This window comes from Varroa destructor, unplaced genomic scaffold, assembly GCF_002443255.2.
Source record: "Varroa destructor unplaced genomic scaffold, Vdes_3.0 BEIS01000001.1, whole genome shotgun sequence".
In the NCBI taxonomy this organism is placed as follows: domain Eukaryota; kingdom Metazoa; phylum Arthropoda; class Arachnida; order Mesostigmata; family Varroidae; genus Varroa; species Varroa destructor.
This window is the reverse complement of record NW_019211454.1, coordinates 15443209-15469288: the sequence shown is the minus strand read 5'-3', so window position 1 is coordinate 15469288 and position 26080 is coordinate 15443209. Positions and strand designations below refer to the sequence as shown.

The window sequence follows — 26080 nt, the reverse complement described above, 5'->3', positions numbered from 1 at the left end:
CGCAGCCGGAAAGAAGGAACTGAATTGAAAGGTTCTCCTAAATTATAACATAACACTTATAAATTACAATCATTTACTGCATGTCATAGGATCTAGTAGAATATACGATTTAAATTCTAAAAATATCCCGTTCTTAATCGAATCAGTGATAGTGCAATAGTCAATTTAAAGGTAATTACAATACTAGCTCAATGGCTCACCAGTAACGTCGTTGATACAGACGGACGCAACAGGAGCCCCGAATTCTGTAGGGATTTGACGAACAAATGTCAACCGAGACAGATCCCACAGGATGCATGATTCATCGCGGGAGCCAGACACGATCAGATTGAATGGTCTTGACGAGGCGATACATGTGACAGGCTCGGTATGGCCAGCGAGTTGGTCCCGAAGCTCGAGCCGCTTGGGGGTAACGGTCCACACACTCAGGACACAGGCGGTGCCGGCCGTGATGATGGTTTTGGCATCGGGACAGGTGGCACAGAGCACTTCGCCACTCGGCACCTGCTCCCAGACGAGCAGACATCGTCCAGTTTCGTAGCTGCATACCCGTAGCGAATAGTCCGCAAAACCCCAGGACACGAAGCGCTGGTTAGGTGGTAACAGCATCTTGTTCTGCTCGACTGCCAGCACCGATCGATCCTGCTGGACAATCTGTCCTACCGGGCCCTTCAGTTCCTTGACCGGATGCATGGACGGTCGGAGCGACTCGATTTTATGATAGAACAGTGGCCTGACTAAGCCCGAATCGACTTTTTTAGCGGGATGCGGTTTTTTAAACAGCTGCTTCGGGATCTGACCAAAGTTGTTGATGAAGCCGATTGTGGCGTTTTTTTTCAGGGGGTCGTCTATCGAATAGATATCAACGTTGCCCTCGTAGAACAGGTGGTGAAACACATTGACAGCTTCGATGGCGGCGGGGCCCTGTTGCCGGAAGCCGAATATCAGGTCGATCCATTCATGCAAATGAGCCGACACGTAGTCACTCTCTAGAGCCGCTCGATGGAGGCGGATAAACTCGCGAGGATCGCCCTTTGCCCACGCGGGCAGGACAACATTGTCTAGCTGAACACCACTCTGTTTTGCGCCGAGATCGAAACGGTTCTTGTTTACTAGAAATTCGTCTAAGTAGAAGAACTCTGGAATCAGCTCTTTTACGTCGGCCATGTTGTGCCTTGAAGCTGATGTAAAGGCGTCTGATATAGAGAATCACGCGACAAGAAACTATCAGTTAGTAGTGGACATTACATACTGTCACAGAAACGACTGCAAGAAAGCTATATGTACACACGTTATGATGTGGAAATAGGCTCGTTTATGAGCCAAATAAACTTCATCAGAGGGATTGAGGTAGTTCTAACTTTGGTCTGTCTGTTTCGTCTCAAGCAACAAACGACGATAAGAACAAAAACCATTAAGCTACCTATAACGTAAACATGCCAAAAAAACGCACAAGTCTTTGGATATGGGATGGATATATAGGATGGACACGATATTGATACCAGATTTTCTGAAGTTAGGAAGAATACAAGATTCTTCTGAATCATTCCCTTAATCATAAAATAGATTGATCTGGCTATACATCTCTGGAATTTTTATTTTAATAACAGCGTACTAATCATTATCATCATTTTCTTTTTTCTATTTATCTTTCTATTTACTTATTGTCGTTGTATTTTTTATTTGCTTTCCTTAGCTATTATCTCCGTATTAATAGGTCCTCGAAATGAACTTTTTCTAGGTGTAGATAAAAAAAAATTGCCCCTATTAAAATTTTGACCAGGATGACTCTCTGTGGACGTGTCCGGGTTTTTTCCCCAGAGGCCCATTGAACGCCCAACACCTACCTTTGATACTGTGGAACATCCGGTCGGCTAGATCAAAATGTCCGCCCTGTAGCCTGAGAAAGTGCTGAGTAAAGGGTTCCATGCGGACTAGATAACTGGCAACTATCATCGCCGAGGAGTAAAAGGTTCCATAATGATAAGGTGGTGTCTCTGGGTCGTCCCATTCCTTGAAACGTCGACAAAACTGCTCGAGCCTATCACGCGTTTGTGCTCCCATTGGTTTCGAGAGGTCACGGAAGCTCTTCGGGTCAGTGAGATCTAATGTCTCGGAATTGTAGTCAGCAACAATCCAAGGAAAGATCGGGTACTGCATCAGATCGTTGTACGATCGTCCCGCCAGAGTATTTAGATGCATGAGGTACTAAACCAACAATGGAGACAATATTAGTCAGTGTGACTTTGCTCAGGTTTCTTCAGTGACATTTACTTATTCTCGTGACGATACGTATATGGAGGGTGAGATAAGAGTCTCTTCGTAGTTTGCGAGTCTTTTCCTTGTTGTCCTTATTTTTGCCGCATTTTTCTCTTCGGCATATACTGCAGACTCTCAGGATGTGCAGTGACTTTGGCCCGCTCTCTATATGTATGTAATATAACTAATCAAGATTGAACATTCTCTAACCAAATAAAAGAGCATTGGGGTTAAGTTCGAATCACTTGTTATTGTTACCTGGAAGTTGGATATTTCCCCGCGCAACCACCTCTGCGTCACGCTGGTCTCTCCTATAAGCGAGGACAGGATACCGGCCCCGCTTTCTACGTTGGCAGATCTTCGTTGGCCAGCTAAACTTTCTTGAGCTGAGTCGGTGATTCCAGTAGCGAGAGCCAAGAACCGCGCATAAACCTGTATCAATACAATGAACGTCTCCTATATAATAAAGATCCATTGAAAATTAACAAAAAGGTTACTCCGAACATTATATACTTACACTTGTCATCGACTACCAACCAGTATACATTTAAATTTAACACTATTGTTGAATTTCTTTTTCGTACCTTATTGCGCAATTTGCGTGGGAACACAAGCAAATAATTGCGCCCGTCTGCGGAGAACACCTCAAGTGCTGTTGGCTGCAAGAGGTACCGTCTTTTGTGCACTTCGCGAACATCATCATACCCGAATTTCGAGCAGGTTCGGCCCTGCGCAACGGTTGCTCGAGACGCCGATGTTACAGGCGTGCAATTTGGAATGATCGGTTCGTGAAGACCTTCGGGTAGCGAGTCGATATCACGAATCTCGCGAGTTTTCAGTAACGTGAAGCCGTCGACGACATAGAAGTGCTCGCGGCCAAATAGCAGCAAGCCTTCCCACGTGTCTAAACCTTGAACCCGGGCGCATCGGAACATGTGGGTGATCTTGTCGCCTTCTTCGAGAAGTCGTTCAACGGACTGACTGTGAGGACTGTGATTTGCCCCTTCGCCCTCGCCGACTTGCCCACCCACTTGACCACCTTCGGGCTCCTCTTCGTCGCTTTCCGAAGACTGGTGCTTGTTTGTGATTGCACCCCTATTGACCGTCCCGCTTGTTTGGTTATTATTATTAATAGCACTACTGGAGCTTACAAGCCCTTCGTAGACGCTGGAAGTGGAGGCCAGCGACTGTTGACGACCTACAAGGTCGGGCGAGCTCGGCCCGCTGCCTGAAAGCAGCTGACCCAGCTGTTCATAGTACAATTTGCTATCTAAACTAGTTGCCACCTGAAAAGTTAGTTCGTTGTTGGAGCAAACAAAAAACCGCAAAAGGCATATAAGTTAAACAAATATATTCCATGTTTCTTTATCTCAGGAGCTTAGCGCAGGGTTAGTCTAAGTGAGTTGTATCGGCTTGGCAGCGAAAGACGGATTTATCATCAACGACATTAAAAGAATGAATTGTAAAAATAAAGATATTTTTCGCGCCGTTAAATCGAGTTCTTCATTTCTTTACGGTTACATTCAGGGGATAATAGACAACGATTAGTGGAAAATTCCGTTGAGTTCATTATAGGTATAGCGCGTCTGAGTTAGAGGGACAGTAAAACAGGGACGGTGCTGTACAACTACTAGAGTTAGCATCGCCGTATATTACTAATACACAAATACTTCATTGAACGCAAACCTTATATTTTAGCTGCTGATTGGGCTGTTGCTCGATGTACGGATAATGTTGATAGAAGAGCTTGTTTTTGAGTGTACGTTTACGCATTCGACAAGGCCCGCTCTCGGTGGCGTCTAACATCCATTTGTCGAGCGAGCAAGGCTCCCTAGGGCCCCACAGTCCCCGCTCGGCACTTAAGCCTTCCTCCATGCGCATCCACTCCTGCATCACATGCTGGTGAAGGTGCTTACAGTTGGCGTACAATTGCTTCAGCCGCAAATCAACTAAATCATGGACGATGGCAATATGGACCTGCCAGACAAACGAACACGAATCAGGTTAATGTAATATGGCCCTTAATCCAACCCGAAATATGAGATCTGTAAAAATGAGGTATAAAAACGCAGATGTATACCTGCTTCCAAGGCCAGAGCCTTAATCTGCCCGCAATGCACATAGAGATATTATCAATCTAGAGGAATATCTCTATGTGCTTAAATTACACAGCAATGCCGATCTCCTCGTGACCAAGCATGATGTACCTTGTCACTACCTAAGACATTAACATAAATCTTTTCTGTATATATGTATGTTACTATAACGTAGCACAGAGTACAGCTCGTGTTCACTGTTACTATCACTATCACCCACAAAGCTAGGTGACGGTCGACCTCTTATGCTCCGTACCTATCCGTTTCTGTTCTTTTACCTGTGTCCACAGGTCGTACTCTTCGTACGAGAGGTTCGCCACGTTGGCGTGCCCTGCGTGATTTACGACGACTGGACTATTACTATTCATGTTAATGTTGATCGACTGGGAAATCTTGTGCGTAACTGTTACCGTTGCGGTGGCAGCGTTCGCCATAGCCATGCTGCCCAGGGCGACGGGGTCGGCACCCGCGCCACTGACCGCGCTCACCCCCGAAGAGGCGAGCGTGTGCGCCGCACTGGCTACGACCGCCACCTTGCGGATCTTTCGACTTGCGAGACGGCTCAAACCCCCAGTCAACCGGGACACCCGATTTTGAATCTGAGATGAGATATCCGCAGATCCTATCCCACTTCCTGTGTAAAGATAAGCAAGAATGAGAAGATGAAATTTATCGGAGCGTGAGGAATACCAACACATATAACCTTCTTCAATTGCGTAAATCAGGTCGCATCGACATGTCGTTGACCTAACTCGAAGCAGCTATTTCTTATGGTCTATTTGCTTGGTCAAAGGCTTGGCCGTACGAGTTGCGGCGTTGACGGCCATAATATTACTATTCATTTTTTGTGTGTCAAGACAAGATGAAAAAGAATATGGATTATTTTGAACTAACTCAATATAATAGCCAAACGTTATGTTTAGTTCAACCTAACACGTCGCTAATTTTTCTGGGTTCTAAATTGAAAACCTAACTAGCAATAGCATCATAACCACGCTGGAAGCAAATAAACCTGAAGATGTTTACCTTTCCCGGCCTTTTCGGCTGCATGGAAAGAAATCCAAGCTTTGTGGAGGGGCTCCCGGTTGGTCTCCCAAAGCTGGCATAGGTCAGGCACCTCTGATCCACTGCTGTTCGCCAGCTGCAGTCGGCAGCAGTCCTCGAGCTGACTTCGGTTCCGTTCGTACACTATCTGCCATAGTTTACAAGCGGCCGCGGCCATTAGCAGGTTAGCTTCCTCTTGTGACGCCAAAGCCAGCGACGCGTCGTTCGGCGAGATGTGTATAGTCGTACGACGAACCTAAGTGAACATAAAAAACAACAAATCTGATAGTAAATTACATGTGTTGGACGAAACTGTTGATTACGACGAGGCAAACAAATCTATATTTCCGAATCGCCATTGAATGTGGTCGGGTGGTTGACAGCCGAAATGAATAACCCATCTTAAGAATAAACTAAGTGAGATAAATATCGCTTGACAGCTTGAAACAAAGTCATTTAATAGCCTAACAATACTAAAAAAAAATCTAAAATCTATTAAAAATAACAAGACTAAAAGTAAAGGAAAAATCGTAAAGATGAGGGTAGAAAAAAGGTAAAGTAAACATTCAAATTTGCTTTGGCTTATCCTATATATTTATTGATATACGTGACTACATTGGTATTTCTGTGTGTGCTATTTTCGTTTTGTATCACCCTGTATCTATCACACTATTAAGAATACGACACAACACTGCGACCTAAATTAAGGCGCTTCATGCTACGATGCCCCTGTCGCTTACCGTCTCCATCGGTAGCTGAGGACACTGCTGGGCAAACTGAACGAGTGTGTACGTCAATGCCGCGAGTATTTCAGGATCGAGATTTAACAGCTGATCGTTGCTGATAAGAAGGTGCAAACATTGAAGTTGATCCGATAGGCCTTCGTTGGGTAAGCCGTTGTTAGCTGAGTTGTCCCGCGATAGAACAAATAATACTGTACGGCCGAGTGATCGAAGTACGTCGTAATTTCGAATACCGCCATTTGTTAAAAACACCCTCGATATAAAGTTGACGATGGTGATGGGTGGAGCGGTGAGCGCACCCTGCCAGAGTTTGTCAACAATACTTATAACGAACTGAGTGACGTTACTCTGCGAAAGGTTAGATAGGTCGCGGTCACTCAATTCGGCGATGGTGTTCGCCAGCAGCAGAGTACTAAACTGACGTTGTTGTTGTAACGAACTTGCCAAATACTCGATGTTCATTAGGTTCTCGAGGATGTGTGTGTTCTGTACCTGCGTAATGGGAGGGCACAGAAAAAACAGCTCTAACTTGTTACTTCTGCAGGATAAGCCTGTCTTTTACCTTTGTTTTCTGTCACTTTGAAGCCAGCGGTTAGTAATGTGGGCGATGAAGAACCAGCTCCTACTATTAACGTTTTCTATTCATTATTATTAATTTCTTTATTAATTGACTACTACTCATCGAATGCTATAGAAGGTTGCTGTGTTCGAAATTAAAATATCTTTTTTGCTTAAAACCAGGATACTTAAATAACAAGTTGATCTCGTTGGGAAAAAGCTAACTTGCAGAAGTTCCACAGCATAATTACAGAAGCCGGATGTCGATTATACAATACATATGGGGAACCTATGATTAATACTAAAAATGAGTAAGATCTCAGGTACTTACTGAGGCTAAACCCTCGAGCATAAGCTTGGTGAGAAGTGCAAAAGTAAGACCGACGGTTTCCCCTGAATGGAGATTAACGCTTCCTGGTGTAAGGTCGTCCTTTGCAGCTCCGGTGGCTGGCGATTGGACCTCATCCGTTGGGGGAGCAGGACTGCTGCTCGGGGGGAAAACTATCGATGCGAGAGCCGCGATAGAATCCTCGTTATTGACACAGTAGCTGACCAGGTCGTTCCATCTGCATAGAAAGGGCAAATCGTTTAGAAATGAATTTGATTTGAATGTACTACATGCGAATCACAATTGAACCATTATTCTTTGGTTCTCTGAAGATATACTATATTCAATTTTGACATACAGAATAATTAAAAAAACACAATTGTATTCTCAAAAGTAATTAAACCACCTCCTTTCGCGTTACAGTAGCCACGAGTCGATCTGTCTAAGTAGCGACTTTTCAAATACAATTGTTTTCAAACAAAAGTATTCTGAAGACCTGCCCCCCCCCCCCCCCCGTGTATATCTTACGAGATTTGTTCTGTCTATTAACAACACATCAACTCAGAATGTTAATGCATAAAGTCTTAAAACCCTTCAGAGTATATATTGTTAGTTTCATGACATGCATCTGTCATAGTCACGCTTACAGCTTCGTCTAGCTTATGTCCGATTCGAACCTTCGTGAGATGACGTCGAGGATGGCCATAGCTGCTGCATCGTTACCGCTCGCCACCATTGCTCGCAGGACGGCGCAGAGCATAACGAACATGTCATTGTTGATCGGCCCGCTTTCCACTATCTCACACGGGAGCTTCGTCACCGGCCGTGAAAACAGCATCGCGAGCAACATGTTGCTAAAAGTCACGTTTGGATGGATTTTCGAGAGGGCCCACTCCAGTGATTGAAAGCCCGGGACATGCAACGTCTCTTGTTTAATGGCACCTGATTGAGTACTCACACGCAGTCCTAACAGAACTGGGTCGGTCTCCTGGAGCCATCCGCCATTACAGCTGGCGTCGCGGAACTTCACCAGGAGAGTCTGATGGCATAGCATGCATGAGAGCAGCTGAAGCGCCAATAACTGGGTACTAGGATCCAGGTGGGAGGACAGCAGGACGATGAACCAGTCCAGGCCAAGCACCCGAGCCAATTGCTCGCAAAGGCCTGTGTTAACGGCTCCCTTTGATGGGGCAGCCATTGTGCTAAGTAGCTGGAGGCATTTAACCCGCAAGTTGGTGAATACTGGGTCTTGATCTCGTGCAGGCAGGGTCCATATGATGAATTGGCCAAAACGAAGGATGTCACTGTTGCGAGACGTGTTTTGTAGCAACAGCTGTGAGACGATTAACCCAATAATATACTGCGTTATGCAATGGCTAGGCACAGGTATAATCCAAACGGAGAAAGGTCTCACCCTGACTTAACTCTAATTTTAACGTTGTAATTGTTGTAGTTGCATATAATAATATATGAGTAATTTGCCATATAAACGACATAGAAAGATGGAAATCTGTCCGAAATTCTCCCTCTTTTTTTTATAATTTCTCGATCAACTATTGTTGTCCTAGCTTGACTAACTAGTTACCCTTAAAAGATCACAGCACGTAGCAATCGTCTGCGGTGCCATCCTGCCGGGTTCCGAAAGCGTGTAGAGAATCTTCGACACGAGATCCAGTTCTCGCATCAGCGATACCGTCTCGCTTGAATCAGATGCCACTTGAAGGAGATGTTCGTAGAGGGATCGCTGTAGATCGTGCGCGGCATCGCGCCACACGTCGAGATTGCAGAGAACGTCCCGGAATGGGGCAACAGAGTGTCGGCCAGCCGCTGTGGGAGCGCACTCAGCGCTTCCCACCAAGCTTAGCGCGAGGTGCAAGATATGGCAGTTGAGCAGTTGACTCTTGTTGCGAAGAACAGCCGCCACGATTTGATAGCCTTTCGTACGCTCCATCGCTTGCTGGGCCGGCCGATTAGCCCGGACCACGCAAACGAGCACTTTGAGCGAGGCGTACAATGATTCTACGTTGCTAGCATATGAGACTAGCGCGAGTAGTGCGGCGGTACCACCGACACTTTCCATGGTGACCGCCACAGGTCGCGGCACAAATGTGCGTGCTCCTAGGTAGCCTGAAAATTTGCAGCAGCCATATTTACAACCAAAGTAGAAACAGCAGAAAGTATATGGGCATTATATCAGATCAGTGTGGTGTCACTTGTGGATGTTGATGAAAAACGGTCGACAATGACATCGGGGGCTAATGAGTTGTTTCTTGAGGCAGAAAAGCCAACTGACCCAATTTTTGTGGGCACCTTTTTATAATTATTTGTCAAGGGCTAATTTTTTTAGCGAAAATATCTAATACCTCAATTATTAGGGTCGACATAAAGTTATTTTTTTCAATTGCTTCAAATGCCACTGCCAGCCATGTCTGACCCGCTATTATGTAATATTACGAGCTCAGTCATATTTACCACAGCCTTTGCCCTAATAGGCCTTTACCAGCGTATCGGCAAGCGCTGAAAGACGTGCCCATTTAGGCACTTGCAAAACTTCAAGTTATAACTGCTACCGAATATCTAATAAACATTTCCAGTTCTACATTCTGTACTGGCTTTCTACATTTCTTGATACGGCTGATTCTTATTAGCACAAAGCGAGCCTTGCGTCTGTCAACGGTTGGTTTTGGATGCAGGCTTGTTTTTCGCTAAGCGTACCTAAGTCTGTTAAGCAGACACATCTGCACCACTACATCTTCGCTGCTGTTCCATATCTACTGATAATCAATCCCCACCTATGAGGACGGCGCCTAGTGATCTTGCGGCGCCTGCGAGATGTGCGGCCGAGTTGTGCAGGATGCGAATTGGGGTGGCGTTCTCGTGAGAAGACAGCCCCAGCATCTTGGCGATCGCTTTACAGTCGTGCTTCGAATAGACGCGTCGCATCTTGGCTAACGTCATCGTCGAAACGGCGGTCGCGTTCAGCCCGAACGTGATACGCTCTTCGGACACCTGCATTCCACCTAAACCAACTTGACTTGGCCCTATGCCACCTGGCGGTGCGCTCTGCAGTGATCCAACATAGGACGGACCCAGGGTGAATAGGTGTACAACTGCTGATTCGGTCAATGGCTCTTCAATCAAATGGCACGGACCCTGTTTCCAGGTCAATGCGCATACCTGCCGCTGCGAGGGTGTAGTGCCTAAGCGAGGACGAAGAACAGGTTAAACAAGCTCGAACTTTTTAAAGAAAGAATTATTACTGGTAACATTATTATTAATCACATAATCAGTAAATATCCATTTACACACGAATGTTGCGTTCCGACAAGGCACCAGATACATCGAAACTGCAGTGCGCGGGGGGGGGGGGGGGGTCGCCGGTTTAACACCACGCATCAGAAATCAGCGCAGTGTGCAAATTCTAGCTAAAGCACTACTTGGATATTTGTAGACGGGCCACTGAAAACTGGTGGGTATCTAAATTATTTTTTTGTGTTAATTTATGTCTTGAGAGATTAGACACATAGCGTGTAATACATAATAAAGGCACGCTATTTTGCTTTTACGGATTTCGACCCGTTTTCTTCACGTTTATTGCTACTTATATTTGTAGGTTGACGTCTTACCGATGATCGCAAAGATATTTTGCGAGCCCGCGCCCGAATACTGCGGCACGTAGCTCATCTTAGAGCAGCTGCCTTGCAGAGCGACTCCGTCGAAATAGACCGTCGGCGAGCAGTTATTCTTGAGGACAGATCGGGTAAGACAAACGACAAGGTGATGCCATTCACCAGCGGTTACCGCACGAGCTAGCGAGATAGTGGCTCGATCAAGGTTCACCTGCAAGCGCAGCTCCTTCTCTGAGAGCTCCAGCCCAAGGCACGGTGTCTGCTCATCTCGAAGTTGTCGGAAAATTGACAGCAACCGAACCCAATGCGACCCGCTGAAGCGTTCCACCATGAACCACGTTGAAAACGTCAGACCTGCCCGACAAAGACAGAGATGACAGGGACCGAAAGCATGGTTATGGGTTGATCGTAATTTATCCGCGGGAGTGAACAACAAGCTGGCGTAGGGAGAAACGACGTAGAATTGTTATTAACGATCGACAAGTAAAGATATGCAGAGGAACGGACAGTGAGGAAGAACAATATATAATGTACAATGTGTTTTTAATGCGAGTAAATCGATAACGAAGCCAAGGCAAGGAAACACAAGTAGCAGCGGAATAGATAAAACCAATACACAATATGCAAAGAGAGAAACACGAAACATACATTTTGATATTTTTTTGCAATAATCGAATCCATTAATTATTTATGCTCTCAGTCAATCAAGTGTAGCAGGGCTTTGACGTAAGGCAAAAGTTTTTCTGTGACACGATTGAAAGGAGCCCACGGAAAAATTAACAGCGTAAAGGGTTTTATTTATAGAGCAAAATGAATTATTAGGAAAAAACGTTCTGCACAATGTTCAAATAACGGCGGTACTACTATTACTAACCTGTCTGCGGGGGAAAGACTCGATCGCCTGCGCCAATACCCCCGAGAACGCTGTCTGCTGCCACGACACCCACCATAGCTGGGCCCGAAAGCGACTGAGGTGCTACGGAAGGTAAAAACAGACAGGAAAAGCCTTCACGTGAAAGTGACAGCTCGACAAAAGCGGCACAAACTGTTGATAATGTTGGCCCATCCTTGGGAGTTGTCATGGAGACCTGAATAGAAACGATAAATGGAAATGGTAAACGCTTTGTCAATAAAGTTCGATGAACAACATTTACAGCCATATATCCAGTCGCGTACATCATCTGCAGCATAAAATTAAATGTGACCACTAGTAGCGTACGTTAGTTAATATCCTGCTGAATATCTATCGGAAAACGGATGCGATGTGAGTGCGCCGTCAACTTACGAGAGTTTTTATCCGAGTTAGTGGTACGGCTCCGCCGTCTTTAAACGGCCCGTCACATCGAAGTGGACTACCAAGTCGCAAGAAAGATCGTAGTTCGCGCGGCTCAAGGGCTTGGGCCGCTAATCGTTCCAACATGTATTGTATAACGATGTGCAGTTGATGTCCTTCGTCCTCCAAGGCGTTTTTCATTTTTGAAAGTAATTGACCTGAAATCGACAATGGCCAGTGTGGGATTTAGTTAGAAATCTGCATGGACGTTGGGAAAAATATGTAATCTAGGAAATCGATGAATTTAAAAATAATCTTACTTTTTGTTAACTCATGAGCTATCATGTTTAAGTACGCGTATCTGTGGTTACCATACGGACACTAGGTGCATGCGTTGAATACTATGAACAAGAAGACTTTTAAAGTAGAGCGGTCACTTGCGACGGGTGAGGCGTACATATAATACAATAGACGCATAAACATAAGGCCGCGATTTGGACAGATAGTCCAGCAAAGACGGTGCAGAGATGTGTAGAAATGGTATCGTCAGATAGAACGAGAGTTACCTGCGAGTCCGGCCTGGCACATGATCTGTTGGTTTCTTTCCGTGCGGACCAGGGATCTAAGCAGTTCAGCCACGTACAGTTGGACGTTGCGATCGCAGAGCGAGGGCAAAATCTGTAGCAGGGCTATCACTACACCCGAGTGTACGATCAAAGGGTCTTCTGTTGGTGGCAACGAAAGGCACAGGGCGGCCCCTGGGGGCAATACTGTGCAATGGGAATTCTGACCTAAAAGAAGCCAACAGATCTGATAAGGTGAAATAAAAGTCGAAAAAGTTTAATGCTTAAATTCTAATTGATCTGAATATATATCGTTAACGAGGCTTGAAGCAGCGGGATCTGGCTTTTTAGCCAGAGGCACAAATCAATGCCGCGTCAAATGTATTCCCACTCGATAGTAGCCGACCTGAAATCCCCAGACCGATTTAATCACTCAGGTTCCGATCAACGGCCAGATCGTCCCTAACAGTCTAATACAGCGAATATTTCAAATATTACTCTACATCATTAGGACCCATTCTTTCTTTTTTATTTCAAGCCCCCTTTCATGCTCAGTTACAAAAATAAATATTACTTCATAAAATAAATATTACTGCATAAAAACGTTCAGATTGCTTCAGATCAATAGGGCGAATGCTTTTTTTCTGTTACCATGCGAAAAACAAAAGAAAAAGCGTTCAGTACAGTTGACTCCTGATATAATTATACTAACTAGCTATTGCACTTTGTTACTAAGCGCAAGTTGCGGTAGTACAAATAGGGTGCCACTACAATGTTATATAGAGATAGCTCAACTTAAACCATTTTGCCGAATTCAATATTTTTTTTTTGTTTTTAATCAAATCTATCTATTACATGAAAACGGCTCCGCATTTTAGCCTAATCTAGACATTTCTACCGAATAAAATCTTAAAGTCTATGAGCTAACGAGTTATTCATCCATGGGTAGCAACAAGTGATTAAGCCCTTCTAGGAAAGCGGACGGCTCATGACACTAATGTAGCTTATTTAAAAGTAGGCGAGCGCTAATACGCTATAACTAATAATTGTTGTTGGGCAGAACAAAGCTAACGACTTTCTTCTAAACACTGTTGCAATTGAACTCTATCGGACCCTCACGAATCTCCTTCTTCATACGATGTACGCATTCGTTACTAGCTCGCCGTTTGACCTTTATTTTCAACGCACAGAAATATCGTGTTCTAATGTCTGCTCCGGTATGGCCAAGATTAAAGTGTCGCATGATGCCTACGATGATTCTGGCCATACAGTTCGATTACATCCATTTTGTAGTTAGGATATAGTTATGGAGTATATGACCTGGTACAGCGAACAGGAACCAACCGAAAATACCTCCTATTTTCGTAAGAAAGGATCATGTGCTGAAAAGAACAGTTGGGATGAACGATAATTCATAAGTTACCAGACAGCATAAGCTCAGAAACAGATTTATGTGGCATCGGCGATAAAGTCCTGGCAAGCACGCAAACATTTGCATAGCGCTCAAGTAGAAATAAACAGGTTTTACGGACAACGTAGGAGTTGCATGAGCACGCTCTGTGTTTGCCAGTAGTTGTTTATAGCCGTTAGCAATAAGTCTGGTAAGAAAGGACATGGTATACGTATGAAACTTGTTGCCAAAAAAAAGGATTCATATTTTCGTGCAATTATATTAAGGTTCCAGTAAGGACTTGGCTAATACTTCCGTAAAAAAATTCCAGTTTACAATATCAAAATTGTAGTTATCAATGCATTGGAGCACGATAGAGCCGAGCGCCGCGCTTTTGCATGGATAAGCAAATGTGAAAGAATACGATTTGCGAAATTAAATTATAGTTTAAATGCACGATACTACATTGATTATGCTGTGTCATTTTAGTAGATCCAGCTATTTATACATGTTTGTCTAGAGACCGCACAGGACCCCGTCACAAGGCCGCAAAACAAAAATGCATCCTCTTACTGATTAGACTAACATCCAGATAGGACGGAGTTATTGCTTTATTCATACAGTACTTCATTTAGGATATGATTGGTAAAAGATAACTGTTGCAATCGGCAATTGACAAACGAATCAACGTTTGTCACTGGGAGCTTGCTAGGCGGCTTTGAATTGCGCGCGCAATTTAGCTACGTCGATAGGCTTTGTTCTAACGAAATATACGGTACGCATTGAATCGATGAGGCATGATGTAACGTATCTAGCGCAAGAATTAATGCTCAACGGTATAATAACTGAGAATATGCATCCGAGATTTGTAGGAACGCTAAATGAAAAAGGGTATCCGGACGGTCACGGTAAAGTGGTCACGTACACCAAAGCGCCTCCTTGATACTCGAAAGATGACTGTGGCATAGACGGCATGCACAGACATGCGAAACAGGTCCCTCGCAGGATCGCAGATAGGCCAGTAGAACGTCATTCTCACTGTAATCTTCAGGGTTGCTTGCTGGGGAAGTTTGCCGAAGAGCGCCGTCAATTGTTAGATAACACGATCGAGCATTATTAGATGGTAGATTTGTCATGAAATCTATTGAATACTCCAAGCACGCACTCACAACACAAAACAAGAATCTTATCAGGTCGGCTATCTCTCGACAAACAGGTTATTCAACTCGTATTTCTACACATCCCTATTTGCAGTCCGAACATATAACACGAAATCCGCATGTGTACTGGCTTATCTTTTGCAGATCTTGGACCTAAAACCATTGTGCAGATACACACACAAAGCTATAACGGGACCGCTTATGTTTACTTCTAATCAGTGGATAACATCTCTAGGTTTTGACTCGAAATGACTTTTTTTTGACTTAAGCCAATCGTATTCAAAAGCTCAGAAAATTTTACTACATATCAAAGCTCTGCCAAAACCACCAGCTGCCTGAGTTATCGCCATGCTCATATATTTTTATTCTTGTTTTTAACTTTCTGGGAATTAATTGTAACGGCCAACGAACGTATGTTTTACGTAACAGAAGCACTTTATTGCTACCTATTCGCCCTATCCTATTGTGTGTTTGTTGATATTCAGTACAGAGCCTTTCGTTTATGTTTCATTAATGCTTTTGACGGCGACCTTGGCCAGGACAGGATCTCCCGGTACCTCCGCCCAGGGGGCCGGATACAACGATAAAGAAGATAACCAAAAACCACTTAAGGCCTTGAGAAGAAAGAGGTATGCCCCTTGCCTAGCAACCCCTTTGTGGTACTAGCCCATTTATAGGTAAGTGTAGAAAATGCTACGAACTCAACTTTTTACAGGCTTTGCCAAATTCTCGGAACGCCTGCCACATGCCAAGGATCTTTAAAGCATCCTAACTGTGCACATCACTACAGGACTGTGCCTGTCCTTCGCTGCGCTTTTGTACGTCCTGTTGACCTACTTACCTGTGCCCTGCCAGGGCCTTGGACACGTTGACGACCTCTCGGATAGCTTCCGTCAAACAACTCAAGTAAAATTAATAAGCCACAAAAGCATATTCACTTTGTATTACCAGTGTTAAACAAGTGGCAAAAAATCAAGCTAACAATGGTTTATTGATTCTACGATCTGTCGATTGTTGTATGACTACCCTACTTTCATTTTTCGATCCATACAGTTATTTGAATGTTTCCGATAAATCTCATGTCATCATCTGGTACATAAGTCCTACGGTCACCTTATTGACAGGCGTCATTGCACATGCAACGTGCGGCTTCAAGGTACAACTGTCTAGCGAAAGACAACTTGCGCTCTATACTTCACTTAAAGCAGGTTAAATTCAAAGTTTGATTAAGTTGAAAGAGCTGGCGCAGATGCTAATGTCAACATGTATCTGGTTGAGAATGAGCACTCTTCTAACGTATACTCCCCATAAGGCGAAGTAATATTAGAACTTCAAATTTTGCTCGAAGAATGACGTCGTTGCTCTCATGGAGCATTCATCTCTTTCAAAATCATGGACTACACAAACGTGGCAATCCATATGCGTTTGTTTTAGATACGCTTCTACAAGTAAAGCCTGCTTGCAGTGCTATTACAACTGAATCGCTACTTAATATACAAGGCTCTATCTACATCGATATTCAGTTATAGTAAAGTGTGTGATGAACCCTTATTTCGACGTCAGCAGAGATTTTCCATTTTCAGACATCGTAACCAACAAATATTCTATGTATTCTCTATCCTTATTATGGATCGAGTGATTGTAACGCATGTAATGAACCTCCATCTTGATGACGTTATATATGTGCCATTTTTGGACGTCGTTATAAAGAAATTTGCGATGTAAACAACGTTGTCTCCCATTACTATTAATGTTTTGACGCTTATTATTATAGCCTTTAACAGAGCTCGCCATGTCGTAACACAGCAGTAGTCGATAACTAGGCGGAGTATCGAAAAAGACGTCTGCTACGCACCTGCAGATCGTATGTTTTCTGTATTTAACCCCATATGCGGGACAAGATTTTTTTTAAAGAACAGCAATTTTCCAGGTTTCAAGTTCACCCCATTCTGCCCCTGTGATAAGTCAATCAATCACGGTTGTTGTATAATGCTGAGGCCGAACGGAGCGGTGAATAGAACAAAAACGAAACTTGAGAAAATATGGTGCCCGCATCGCGGGCATTTTGAATTATTGAATTGCGATCATAAATAAAACAACAGTTGATTCTGTACTAACGAGTACAAATAGAAAGGTTTCTCTATTTCTAGGCATGCCCAGGCAATACATAGAGTAAGATTGATGCGTATCCCCACTTGCAGTTAACGACAATAGACAGCAGCACAGGTTTAATGTGACCTCTGGATGAGGATTAATTTTTATTCCTACCATTATTTTGACCATTGATATTATTCTATACATACTATATCCAATACTTAATTCTCATAACGTGCATAAATAAGTTACTTCAAAGACCCATAAATCTCTCAATTCGTCTCGATACCGTTTTAAAATTAGCACAGTACAGTCTATCGGTCCCTTCTCCAATCGTGTCGTCCACCATCATTCATCTTCAACCTGAGTTAGAGATACTCATCCGAACAGACCCGACAGCAATGTAACTAGAAATACGATTAAGGCAACTGCCAACACACGCCAGCTAAAATAGCGGACGTTGACGTGGACGCTATAGTGAGGTCTGTTGCAGTTTTGTGCCACTGTCAAGCTATTGATATCACTGCCAAGTGCCGTCCCTTTCTATGACGTTGCGGCCTTCGACTGAATTATATCAACATAATATTTGAGCAAGTTACACGTCGAGACCGCATATGACCACTACTATTATTTTTATTATGATCCTTTATAAAGCAAACTACCAAATGCATTTTTTTCTTTGTCTCCCACAGCTCCCCAAATTTATTCCAATCCTGGTTACGGGACTCACCTGTTTGCAGCAGTAGCTTTGTAGCGGTCGTATTGCAGTCAACGGCCATATCGTAAAGAAAACGCATGATCAGCGTGCACACATCTAGATGGTCGTAACGTTCAACATCATCTTTTGCATCGCCAGTAAACACTGCGTGAATTTGTTCGAGACTCTTCTCTTTGCCGTCCTCGCCGCAAGCGAAACAGCCCAGCAACTTGAGCGAATCGACCAGCGAGTTCGTTGCGCAGATTTCGTTGGCGAAAACCTTAGCGTTGGCAGGTTCGTATCTGAAAATGTAGCCGGAGGGTATATTAAGCGTGGGTTAATTTGTGAATTCTGGTTTCAAGTCGATCGTGGATGGAAACACAGATATATCAGGCTGAGTAACAGATATGGCTTAGAAAAAAGTCTTCTTTATAGCGAGAATAAAATCATTGGCGGATTAGATACGTATTCAATTAACAACAAGTGAGACATCTGCACGAGAGAAGTTACATACTATGATGTCTTAATATACAGATAATTAGCTGCCGGTGGGTATAAGTGCATCCCGTACGATGAGAGCGCTTCTCTAGAAACTCATACCCAGATACATTTCCGTTTCAACTAAAAGTGTGATTCTGTGTTACAGCTTTGAATACCGTTTGTTGATTTTCTGTTCAGTTTTAATGTTCGAATACTTCAGCGTTCACATATGAGTAACATACGTAAGAAAACAAAAAAGGCATATACAACCCACTGAAACTCTTGGTAATAAAATGACAATTTGCCAATGTTACCTCATTGCTACTGCGATCGTGTCAAGTATTGTACGAATGAGACGCAAAAGTTGCGGGGGACGCAGGGGAGCCTGGGCTGGTGATAGGCACCCCTCAAGGCAGGCCAACAAGGTCATGAGATAAACGAAACCGTTTACCTTTCGGAAAACGCTCCGAATGCGGTGGCTGAAATAGTAACAGTTGAAATAATACTAGTGCTAGTAGTAGTAGAAAAAGTCCTACAAGTAACTATAATGCAGTAATAAAAATAGTACTCGCAATAGTTATGTATAATAGAGTAATTAACGATCATCGAGCTAGTTAACATGTGTGCCCCTCAAAAGATAAACTGGTAACACCACATTACTGGCCTATCGGGAGATGGGTGCGTAAGTTTATTTCGACATGAAAGGGCAGGTATTGACTTTGCAATTCGTCATTGAGTACAATGACGACGACGTTTTGAGGAGCCTTTCAAGCTGATTTTGTTGTTATTTTTATTTTGTAAAGGGGAGCTAAAACCTCTCGGCAGTAGTATGTTTCGCGAGAGGCCGACTGTCCGAGGGGACTCGCTGGGGAAAGATTTTTCCAATTTCCTTTCGTTTTTCGCCTTTTCTACCTTTCAGCCAAAAGGCCATGTAGCGCAAGCAAGCAGTCAATCTTTAGCTCGACCTGGGCGTCAGCGGTTGGTACAGCGGCAAGTAACCACGTCATATCTTCGTCTGGGGAGGCCGATGACGTCATCACTTCCTTAAACAGGCCGAGTGCCAGGGGACGGCACCGCGATGAACGCAGCAGACCTTGTGCATATTTCAGCCCGCCAGAATCGCGAAATACGCTGCAGTTCTCTTGAGAACCTGACAACAGGGCCTAGTTCAGAGAAGACAATAGAATAGGGACGGGATAAAATAAACAACTTCAGTCCTAGCTGTATGATACAGACAAACATATGGTCAGGACTTTACAATTGAAAAAGAGTTCCAAAGTTCTCCGCTGCCATGTTGGAAATGATGGTAATAATAGTTAACAACATGACACGGTCGATAATGAAGTAATGATTACGTCTGTTTGTACACATCAGCATTCATTAACGGCTTGTGAGAGGATAAAGATCAGCGATTTTCCTTGACCTTTTCACTTGGACGGTAAAAATGTTTCCACTGCATTATATCTTATCTCCATCTGCTAATTAACAGTTGAAATCGTTAGAGAAATATTGCTTCAAGGTTTTACATGGGCCAAAGTAACAAACCTGAAGTACATCGATGATGGGCTGAACCAATTCTTGTTCATCGCGAAAAAGCTGCAACCGAAGTACGAGCACCTCAAGCAGGCCCACCTCACGAAACACGTTCTTATACAATGACGGTTTAACCTTCAGCCAATAAGAACATTAGCTTACATTTCAATAAAGACTATACAGAATAATAACTCGATATTGTCACATTGTTACGTTCAGTACCCTAGTACTGCCGTATTCTACAACTATGTACTTTTATTGAAAAGTATATGAGTCCTACACTTAGCAGACGCTTGTTGCAACAAAACCTGACGTAGTAAAAAGCTATTTTCATAAAAAAAAAGCTGTTCATGGTAAAATCTAAGTGACTCAAGTCTAGCAGGTTCACTTGTTGTGTCTACACGAACCATTAGCTACGTACACTATTGTACATTGTCGTTTGAAACCTATCTACCTTAAGGACATTCTGAAGTGTTTCAAGACAGAGTAACGCCGTCTCCTCAGAGCAGTCAGGCTCTTTAATCACGTTGCTAACGGCCACCAGCTCCTTGCAGGGTACGAAGCGCAAATTTTCTGGCACGTATTCGACCAGTTTCAGCAGGCCTATTTGCACTCGCTTCGGTTTGTTGTGCATTCGGTCGAGCAGCGCTGATAGTGGATAGATCGTATCGAGTATAAAATAATTGGCTGGGTCCGCTTTGTAGATGCTGGCCATACTATCTAGTAAGAGGCTCTGTAAGCGATCGGTGCGCGCACGCCAGAAGCAGCTCTCGATCACTTTGTACGCGTCCAGGTTGCGAACGCATGTGCCTCGGGCTAGCGCCGGCGGTAAGACGAACCCGTCCATGTGGAACAAGCTTTGTGGATGAACCGGTTTCAGCGGTTCGGACCCGCACGTCACCAGGGACGTGAGCAGGACGCTTAGACTGCTAAGCACCTGCTCAGTTTCTCCTCTGCTAAGGGTTTGCACGTCAGTTTCCATGTGTGACCGATTCTGTTGGTTACTTGAGTTGTTATCTTTGACTGTTTTGTTTGCGCTGCCACTGCTTGCAGCAAACGTCTTCTGGCCGGCCTGTGGTACATCTGTACCCGTATTACCCCTGTCTTGTGACCTGTTGTTTTGGTCGTTGCCTATTTCTTTATCTAGCTCCGATTCGCAACGCAGCATGAACTCTGCCACGAGTCCGTAACCGGAACACGAGGAAAATTCGTCGAGAAGGACATGGCTGATCTCGCTTGAATCCTTGAGCAGACAGAAAAGACAGACGAACATCTCTAGGACCTGCAATAGGAAGACTTAAAATTGTTAGAGGGTGCTGCTGTTTATGTGTTATATGTAGATCTATATAGATCTACTATCTAGATAGATAGTCTAGATAGATATCTAGATAGATATCCAGATATACAGATGGTGTGTATATGTGGAAGGTTTGAACCGGGGACTCCTTGGTCAGGATTTCCAGGTACCGTCTCTGAGCTGACTGACCGAAAAGAATCGATACGACCTGTCATGGTAGGGTACTCAATACAAGTAATTCGGGACGGCAAAACAGGAAAAGGAATGACCACATGAATCGTTGTTTCCTATTCCTCAGATTTTTGCTAAAGGACCAGAGTGCGTCCGCGTGCAGTCTCGAATTGAACAACTTCATTCCTCATGGTTGGCACAGCGGGAAAGTCGTTTAATTCTTTCAATAGCATAAGCGTCTTTCAATAAGGTAATACGGTTTCAACTTAACAATTACATTAGATTACAATGTCGTGTTTGTTTCCTAATAGCGACGAAAAGTGATCACTGAATTTAGAGCACATCCGTTTTGCTCTATATACACTGCCTATTCATATGCGTGCAGCTGTCAAGTCAATTGCCCTAAATGAGGCCATCAAATGTCCTAAAGCAAGTTAGATGGACGACAAAAGATCTGGCATCGGGTAGGCTAAGTGACGCGTATCGAAAACGGCGAAACTATAAAAAACACTCGTGCTAGGCGTTCTAGGTAAGGTTTCAAGGTTTTTATCAACTGCTACCGACGATTATTTGACGACAGCTGCTGCGAGGCGGAATGTCGTTTGGGATCTCATTACTATGTTGGTCGTACCATTTCATCGGGTGCGACTTTTCCCAGTCAGTCGATCACTATTTTGGTCGCCATCGGTGTCAGACCTCAAATGGCTTTGGCAATATTGCAAAATAACATGCAGTTATTCATCTAGGACAGGGCATACATTTAAAGAGGGCAATAATCGGCTTTGCGACAGAATTGACTTCTAGTCAATACGTACACTGGTTTAACCGAAACCTCACTTATTTCCTAAAACTTCTGTCTTTTTGTACTGTAAGACTAGTTATGTGTCACTTTACATATATGTTTGACTGTCGAAAAAGTGTTGACGGTCTCTAAACCCAGATAAGATAACTATTCTTACATTACTAAATAATAATGTTACTAAACTGAGTATGAGTCATTTTAATTGGTGATTTCAATGTAGAATAACCTGCGCTTGTGGAACTAAATTGTCGGCATTAGAGGAGTTCTTCGAAAACAGAGATAAATTATTGTCTAGTGGTGCAAGGCCCGAGTTATACAACGGACGCATTCAGATTATCCATTTAGGAACCCAATTTTTTTGCCGCTAGCTAAAAACGCATGTGGTCTGGCATTGTCATGGTGGAAGACGACGCCTGTTTTGTTCAATTGTATCGGTCGATTTTTTTCTATGGCTTATCGTAGTTTTATCATTTTAGTAACCCGCAAAGGTCCGAGTCAGTGCCAGCAACTTAAAATGTGCGATACCAATAAACACATAGTGTCACCCTGTTGTTAGTGTAGACATTGCCACAAGTTGTGAAGCTCATTCTTTATGTTTTTTTTTTTTATTTGCACACTATTGTTGTAGGTGAGCTATTGTTTCAATATCCGTGATCAGTCGACTTTGTATTGGTCGATTCTTGTCCATTTCAGCGATGGAAGAACGATCAAAAATATGGTTTCGCGTCAATTCGTGTGGCATCCAAACGTCGCACTTCTTTTGTGGCCAAACGGTTGAAAAATGTTTGAGGGTAGTTGAGTGGCAATATCGCGGCCGCTGAATCGTTGCTGCTGTTCAGCTTTCGCAGAAAAGCCATCAATTTCTGTCGTGACTGGTCGACCACCACCAGGACAGAGAAATTTCTAGGTTAAAAGAGTCTTCAAGCCGTTCCCTTCAGTAACTCTTATTGCGATCACAAACAGTACAGACTGTGTTTTTATTGGCTTAGACAGCATGTCTGCTTCTATTATAGTCAAATGATAAATTAATGTTAAATGTATTGCACAGAAATTCTGCTATATCTGCAAGCTGCTATATTATCTAAAGTTTAAGGAATGACATTCCAGTTATTTACTACTGCTACCAAATCTCAGCTTTATTACTTTAAAGCCGTCTGGCTAGAAAAACACTTTTTTGAGATATATATATATATATATGTATGTATACATAAAATTAAAGAAAACAATGACTGAGCAGAGTATGAAAACAAAACTGATCTCGATAACAGCTGAGCCTTGTATATCATTTTGAGGTAACTGGACATTTTGAATCCTACTCTCAGACTTTTTGATCGTTCAGAAGTTTCCAAACAGAGAACTTCTCTACCGAAAAACATTGATGAAGAGGACAAGAGGCTGCATGCGATGTGTATACTTAAATATGAATAGTGATATTGTTTAAAATAATACTCAAGTAGAAAGGCCCTTTTCCACTAAGCACCATCAATTCGACCAATCTTCAGGCACAGCCATCGACTCATAATAATAGTAGGACTAATAACAATGTAGCGGCAATCTTACTAGAAAAACAAATAATAGTAGCTATACGTGTGTATCTACATGCCTGTCCCGAGCTGAATTCGTGCATCCTTTTCCGCATGTTATCAATGCACGAAGTAAGACAACGTCTCTTGTGCATATAATTAACGACCATTATACTTAGGCCATGTCGCGACACCGTCATCAACACTTCGCCGGCGCTTTTACGCCAAGTCACATTGTGCTCCGGACACCACGTCGTGATCGCTGAAAATAGCAGAGCGAGATCGTCCTTATGGGCTAGTTCCTCTGCCGAACATGGCTGACTGCATAGGCGCATCACGAGCTGAGCAAAAATCTGTCGAGAAGAACGAGTGAAAAAAAAAAGAAGCGAAAACCAAATGGAAAAACGCTTTATTAAACTGTAACAGCGGAACGGTATATTAGCCAGATATTAGTTACAGACGTCAAGGGCATGTTTCGAGTCGTTACGATAAAGTCCGAATATAACTAACAACTAACTAATGTAACAAGTTGCTAACTATTTAACCTACGTAAATATTGACCAATTTTCTAGCTGCTTGCCGTCAATTAAAGCCACCAAAAACTTATGTGCTGTTCCCGTAGCGCAAAACATCAGTTCTTGCATAACACTTCCTGATATTATTTCCTTTGATACCATTATGCAGTGGTGAATTTGTGCAGTAAATGACCTCCGAGATTACTACAGATGCTGGACGACGTCAGCAACCATAACGCTCTAAAACGTGAACCCAAGCCAAATGTATTCTCTTAAGGCGGAAATGCATGAGGAACATGGGTGATTTGTTGCTCGAGCTCTGGTTGCCTTCGTTCCTTTCTCCTGGTGTATTCTGCTTTCAGTTCTCGCACTGACCCCACATTCCAAAAATTAAAAAAGCAGGCCAAAAAAAAGGGTACCACCTTCCTTTGGGCAACGAGTGGAACCCTCTTCGTTCGGAGGCAAGGGCTTGCTCGACCTGAGAAGTGTTCGCTTGTCCGCCTGTTACGTATTTTTTCAGACAGGATTCCGGTAAAGCGGGTCCGAGACGCTCCAAAAGAACGTCGGTTCATATTTTCGGTTTCATGGTAGGAATCACTCGTTCAGCAGCTCATCTCGGGAGTATGTGAAACATCATCTCCGCAGTATCATGAGCTGACGCTACGTCATATATACATCAAACTAGCGGGTTGCACTCTACACGTGAAATGGATATCTATATATCTTGTCCGAAAAGCGTTTTGTCTGCAGTGTACCTTTCAGTACGCCAAGGGTAGAAAAGCCAGGAAGGAATACGCTGCTGGCGCAAGTAAACACAAAGAGAGTGTCCTTCTAATATGATGACGGCAACTGATGGTTGAAATCAGCCCGATTCCGACGAAAAGGTAGCAAAGAATGGCTTTTAGGCGCATGGGGAAAATCCAACAATGAACCCAGAGCAAAGAAAAAAAAAAGTCGATCAACAAATACCCACAGGCTCGCCCTTGCTGTCGCGTTTACATCACCATGTCCTTTAACGTTTTCTGAGCAGGTAAATATGAGATGTGTATAAGCTTTATATGGGGATCCCGTAAACAAAACAAGAATAGACAGCGGAACTAGCCGGATTCTTGATCTAATGAAAGATGTCAATTGAGCGCAATAATATGCAAAATATAGCTTGCATTTATGGCTGCTCTAACTTTAGGTTTATTCGATTGTCGTAGTATGGTAATGATTGGTAATATTATACGTTTTTTAGCGTCGAACGTAATAGAACACGTAGTGTGTGCGGCGATACATTCTGCTACAAGGTCTCAGCAGCTAGTATGATTCAATTATGAAAAAGGGAAACTACGGAGCCCTTCTTCGAAACGAATTATTAAGACTGCTAATTAAATCTCTGCCAATAGACCTTCTCGAAAAGGGATAATATGTGATTTATCTATGAAGACTTGTTGTTTCAGAGAAAAGTAACCGCAAATCTTTGAACTAGCAGCATGATCAGTTAAGATTCTTTCTAACCAAAGTGAAATGAGAAAATGGTGGTCGAAACTAGACACTACACGACTTATTACCGGATGATGAAACAATGCCAAAGTACAGATAGTTTTAGTAATAAAATAAAGTTGCAAATTAAAGAAAAGCCACTCATTAGTAGAGGTAGGCTTTCGCATCTTTACAGGATAAGCAGGCCAAAAAAGGTACATAAGGTACTGTTGTTTAGACTTCTCCTCGATTGTTCTTGTCGATTGTTTAGAGCCAAGCGCATAGATTCAAACCTTGACGACAAATACCGGACTTCCAGCAGTCACCTGCTAGACTCTGTAAGCAAATATCACTTAGGGGCTGAAAAAAGCGCTAACAGCTAATTGAACTTTATTCATTGTACACAAGACGGGAAGGAAAGACATGGCCGCGTAAACGTAGCAACTACGTCACACCCA

At 43.3% G+C, this 26080-nt stretch overlaps 1 protein-coding gene across 5 annotated transcripts in view; it reads right to left on the bottom strand.

Moving 5' to 3' along the window:
* The window catches only part of bchs (WD repeat and FYVE domain containing 3 bchs), a 71304-nt gene that overhangs the window by 14678 nt on the left and 30546 nt on the right, over positions 1-26080 (bottom strand). For all 5 annotated transcript variants that reach the window (XR_002670288.2, XR_015324287.1, XR_002670287.2 and 2 more), the window contains exons 4-25: positions 23721-23993; positions 20302-21129; positions 19860-19982; positions 19227-19477; positions 18629-18793; positions 17868-18136; positions 12497-12721; positions 11943-12148; positions 11532-11745; positions 10655-11011; positions 9821-10228; positions 8614-9155; positions 7706-8361; positions 7032-7266; positions 6140-6634; positions 5382-5655; positions 4634-4989; positions 3946-4236; positions 2844-3545; positions 2518-2691; positions 1848-2208; positions 201-1196 (exon numbers count right to left, since the gene is read on the bottom strand). Coding sequence is in view for 2 of the 5 variants with exons in the window: in XM_022788079.2 (XP_022643814.1) it covers positions 201-1196; positions 1848-2208; positions 2518-2691; positions 2844-3545; positions 3946-4236; positions 4634-4989; positions 5382-5655; positions 6140-6634; positions 7032-7266; positions 7706-8361; positions 8614-9155; positions 9821-10228; positions 10655-11011; positions 11532-11745; positions 11943-12148; positions 12497-12721; positions 17868-18136; positions 18629-18793; positions 19227-19477; positions 19860-19982; positions 20302-21129; positions 23721-23993 (8401 nt within the window). In the remaining 3 variants the exon portion in view is untranslated. The remainder of the gene's footprint in view (positions 1-200; positions 1197-1847; positions 2209-2517; positions 2692-2843; positions 3546-3945; positions 4237-4633; positions 4990-5381; positions 5656-6139; positions 6635-7031; positions 7267-7705; positions 8362-8613; positions 9156-9820; positions 10229-10654; positions 11012-11531; positions 11746-11942; positions 12149-12496; positions 12722-17867; positions 18137-18628; positions 18794-19226; positions 19478-19859; positions 19983-20301; positions 21130-23720; positions 23994-26080) is intronic.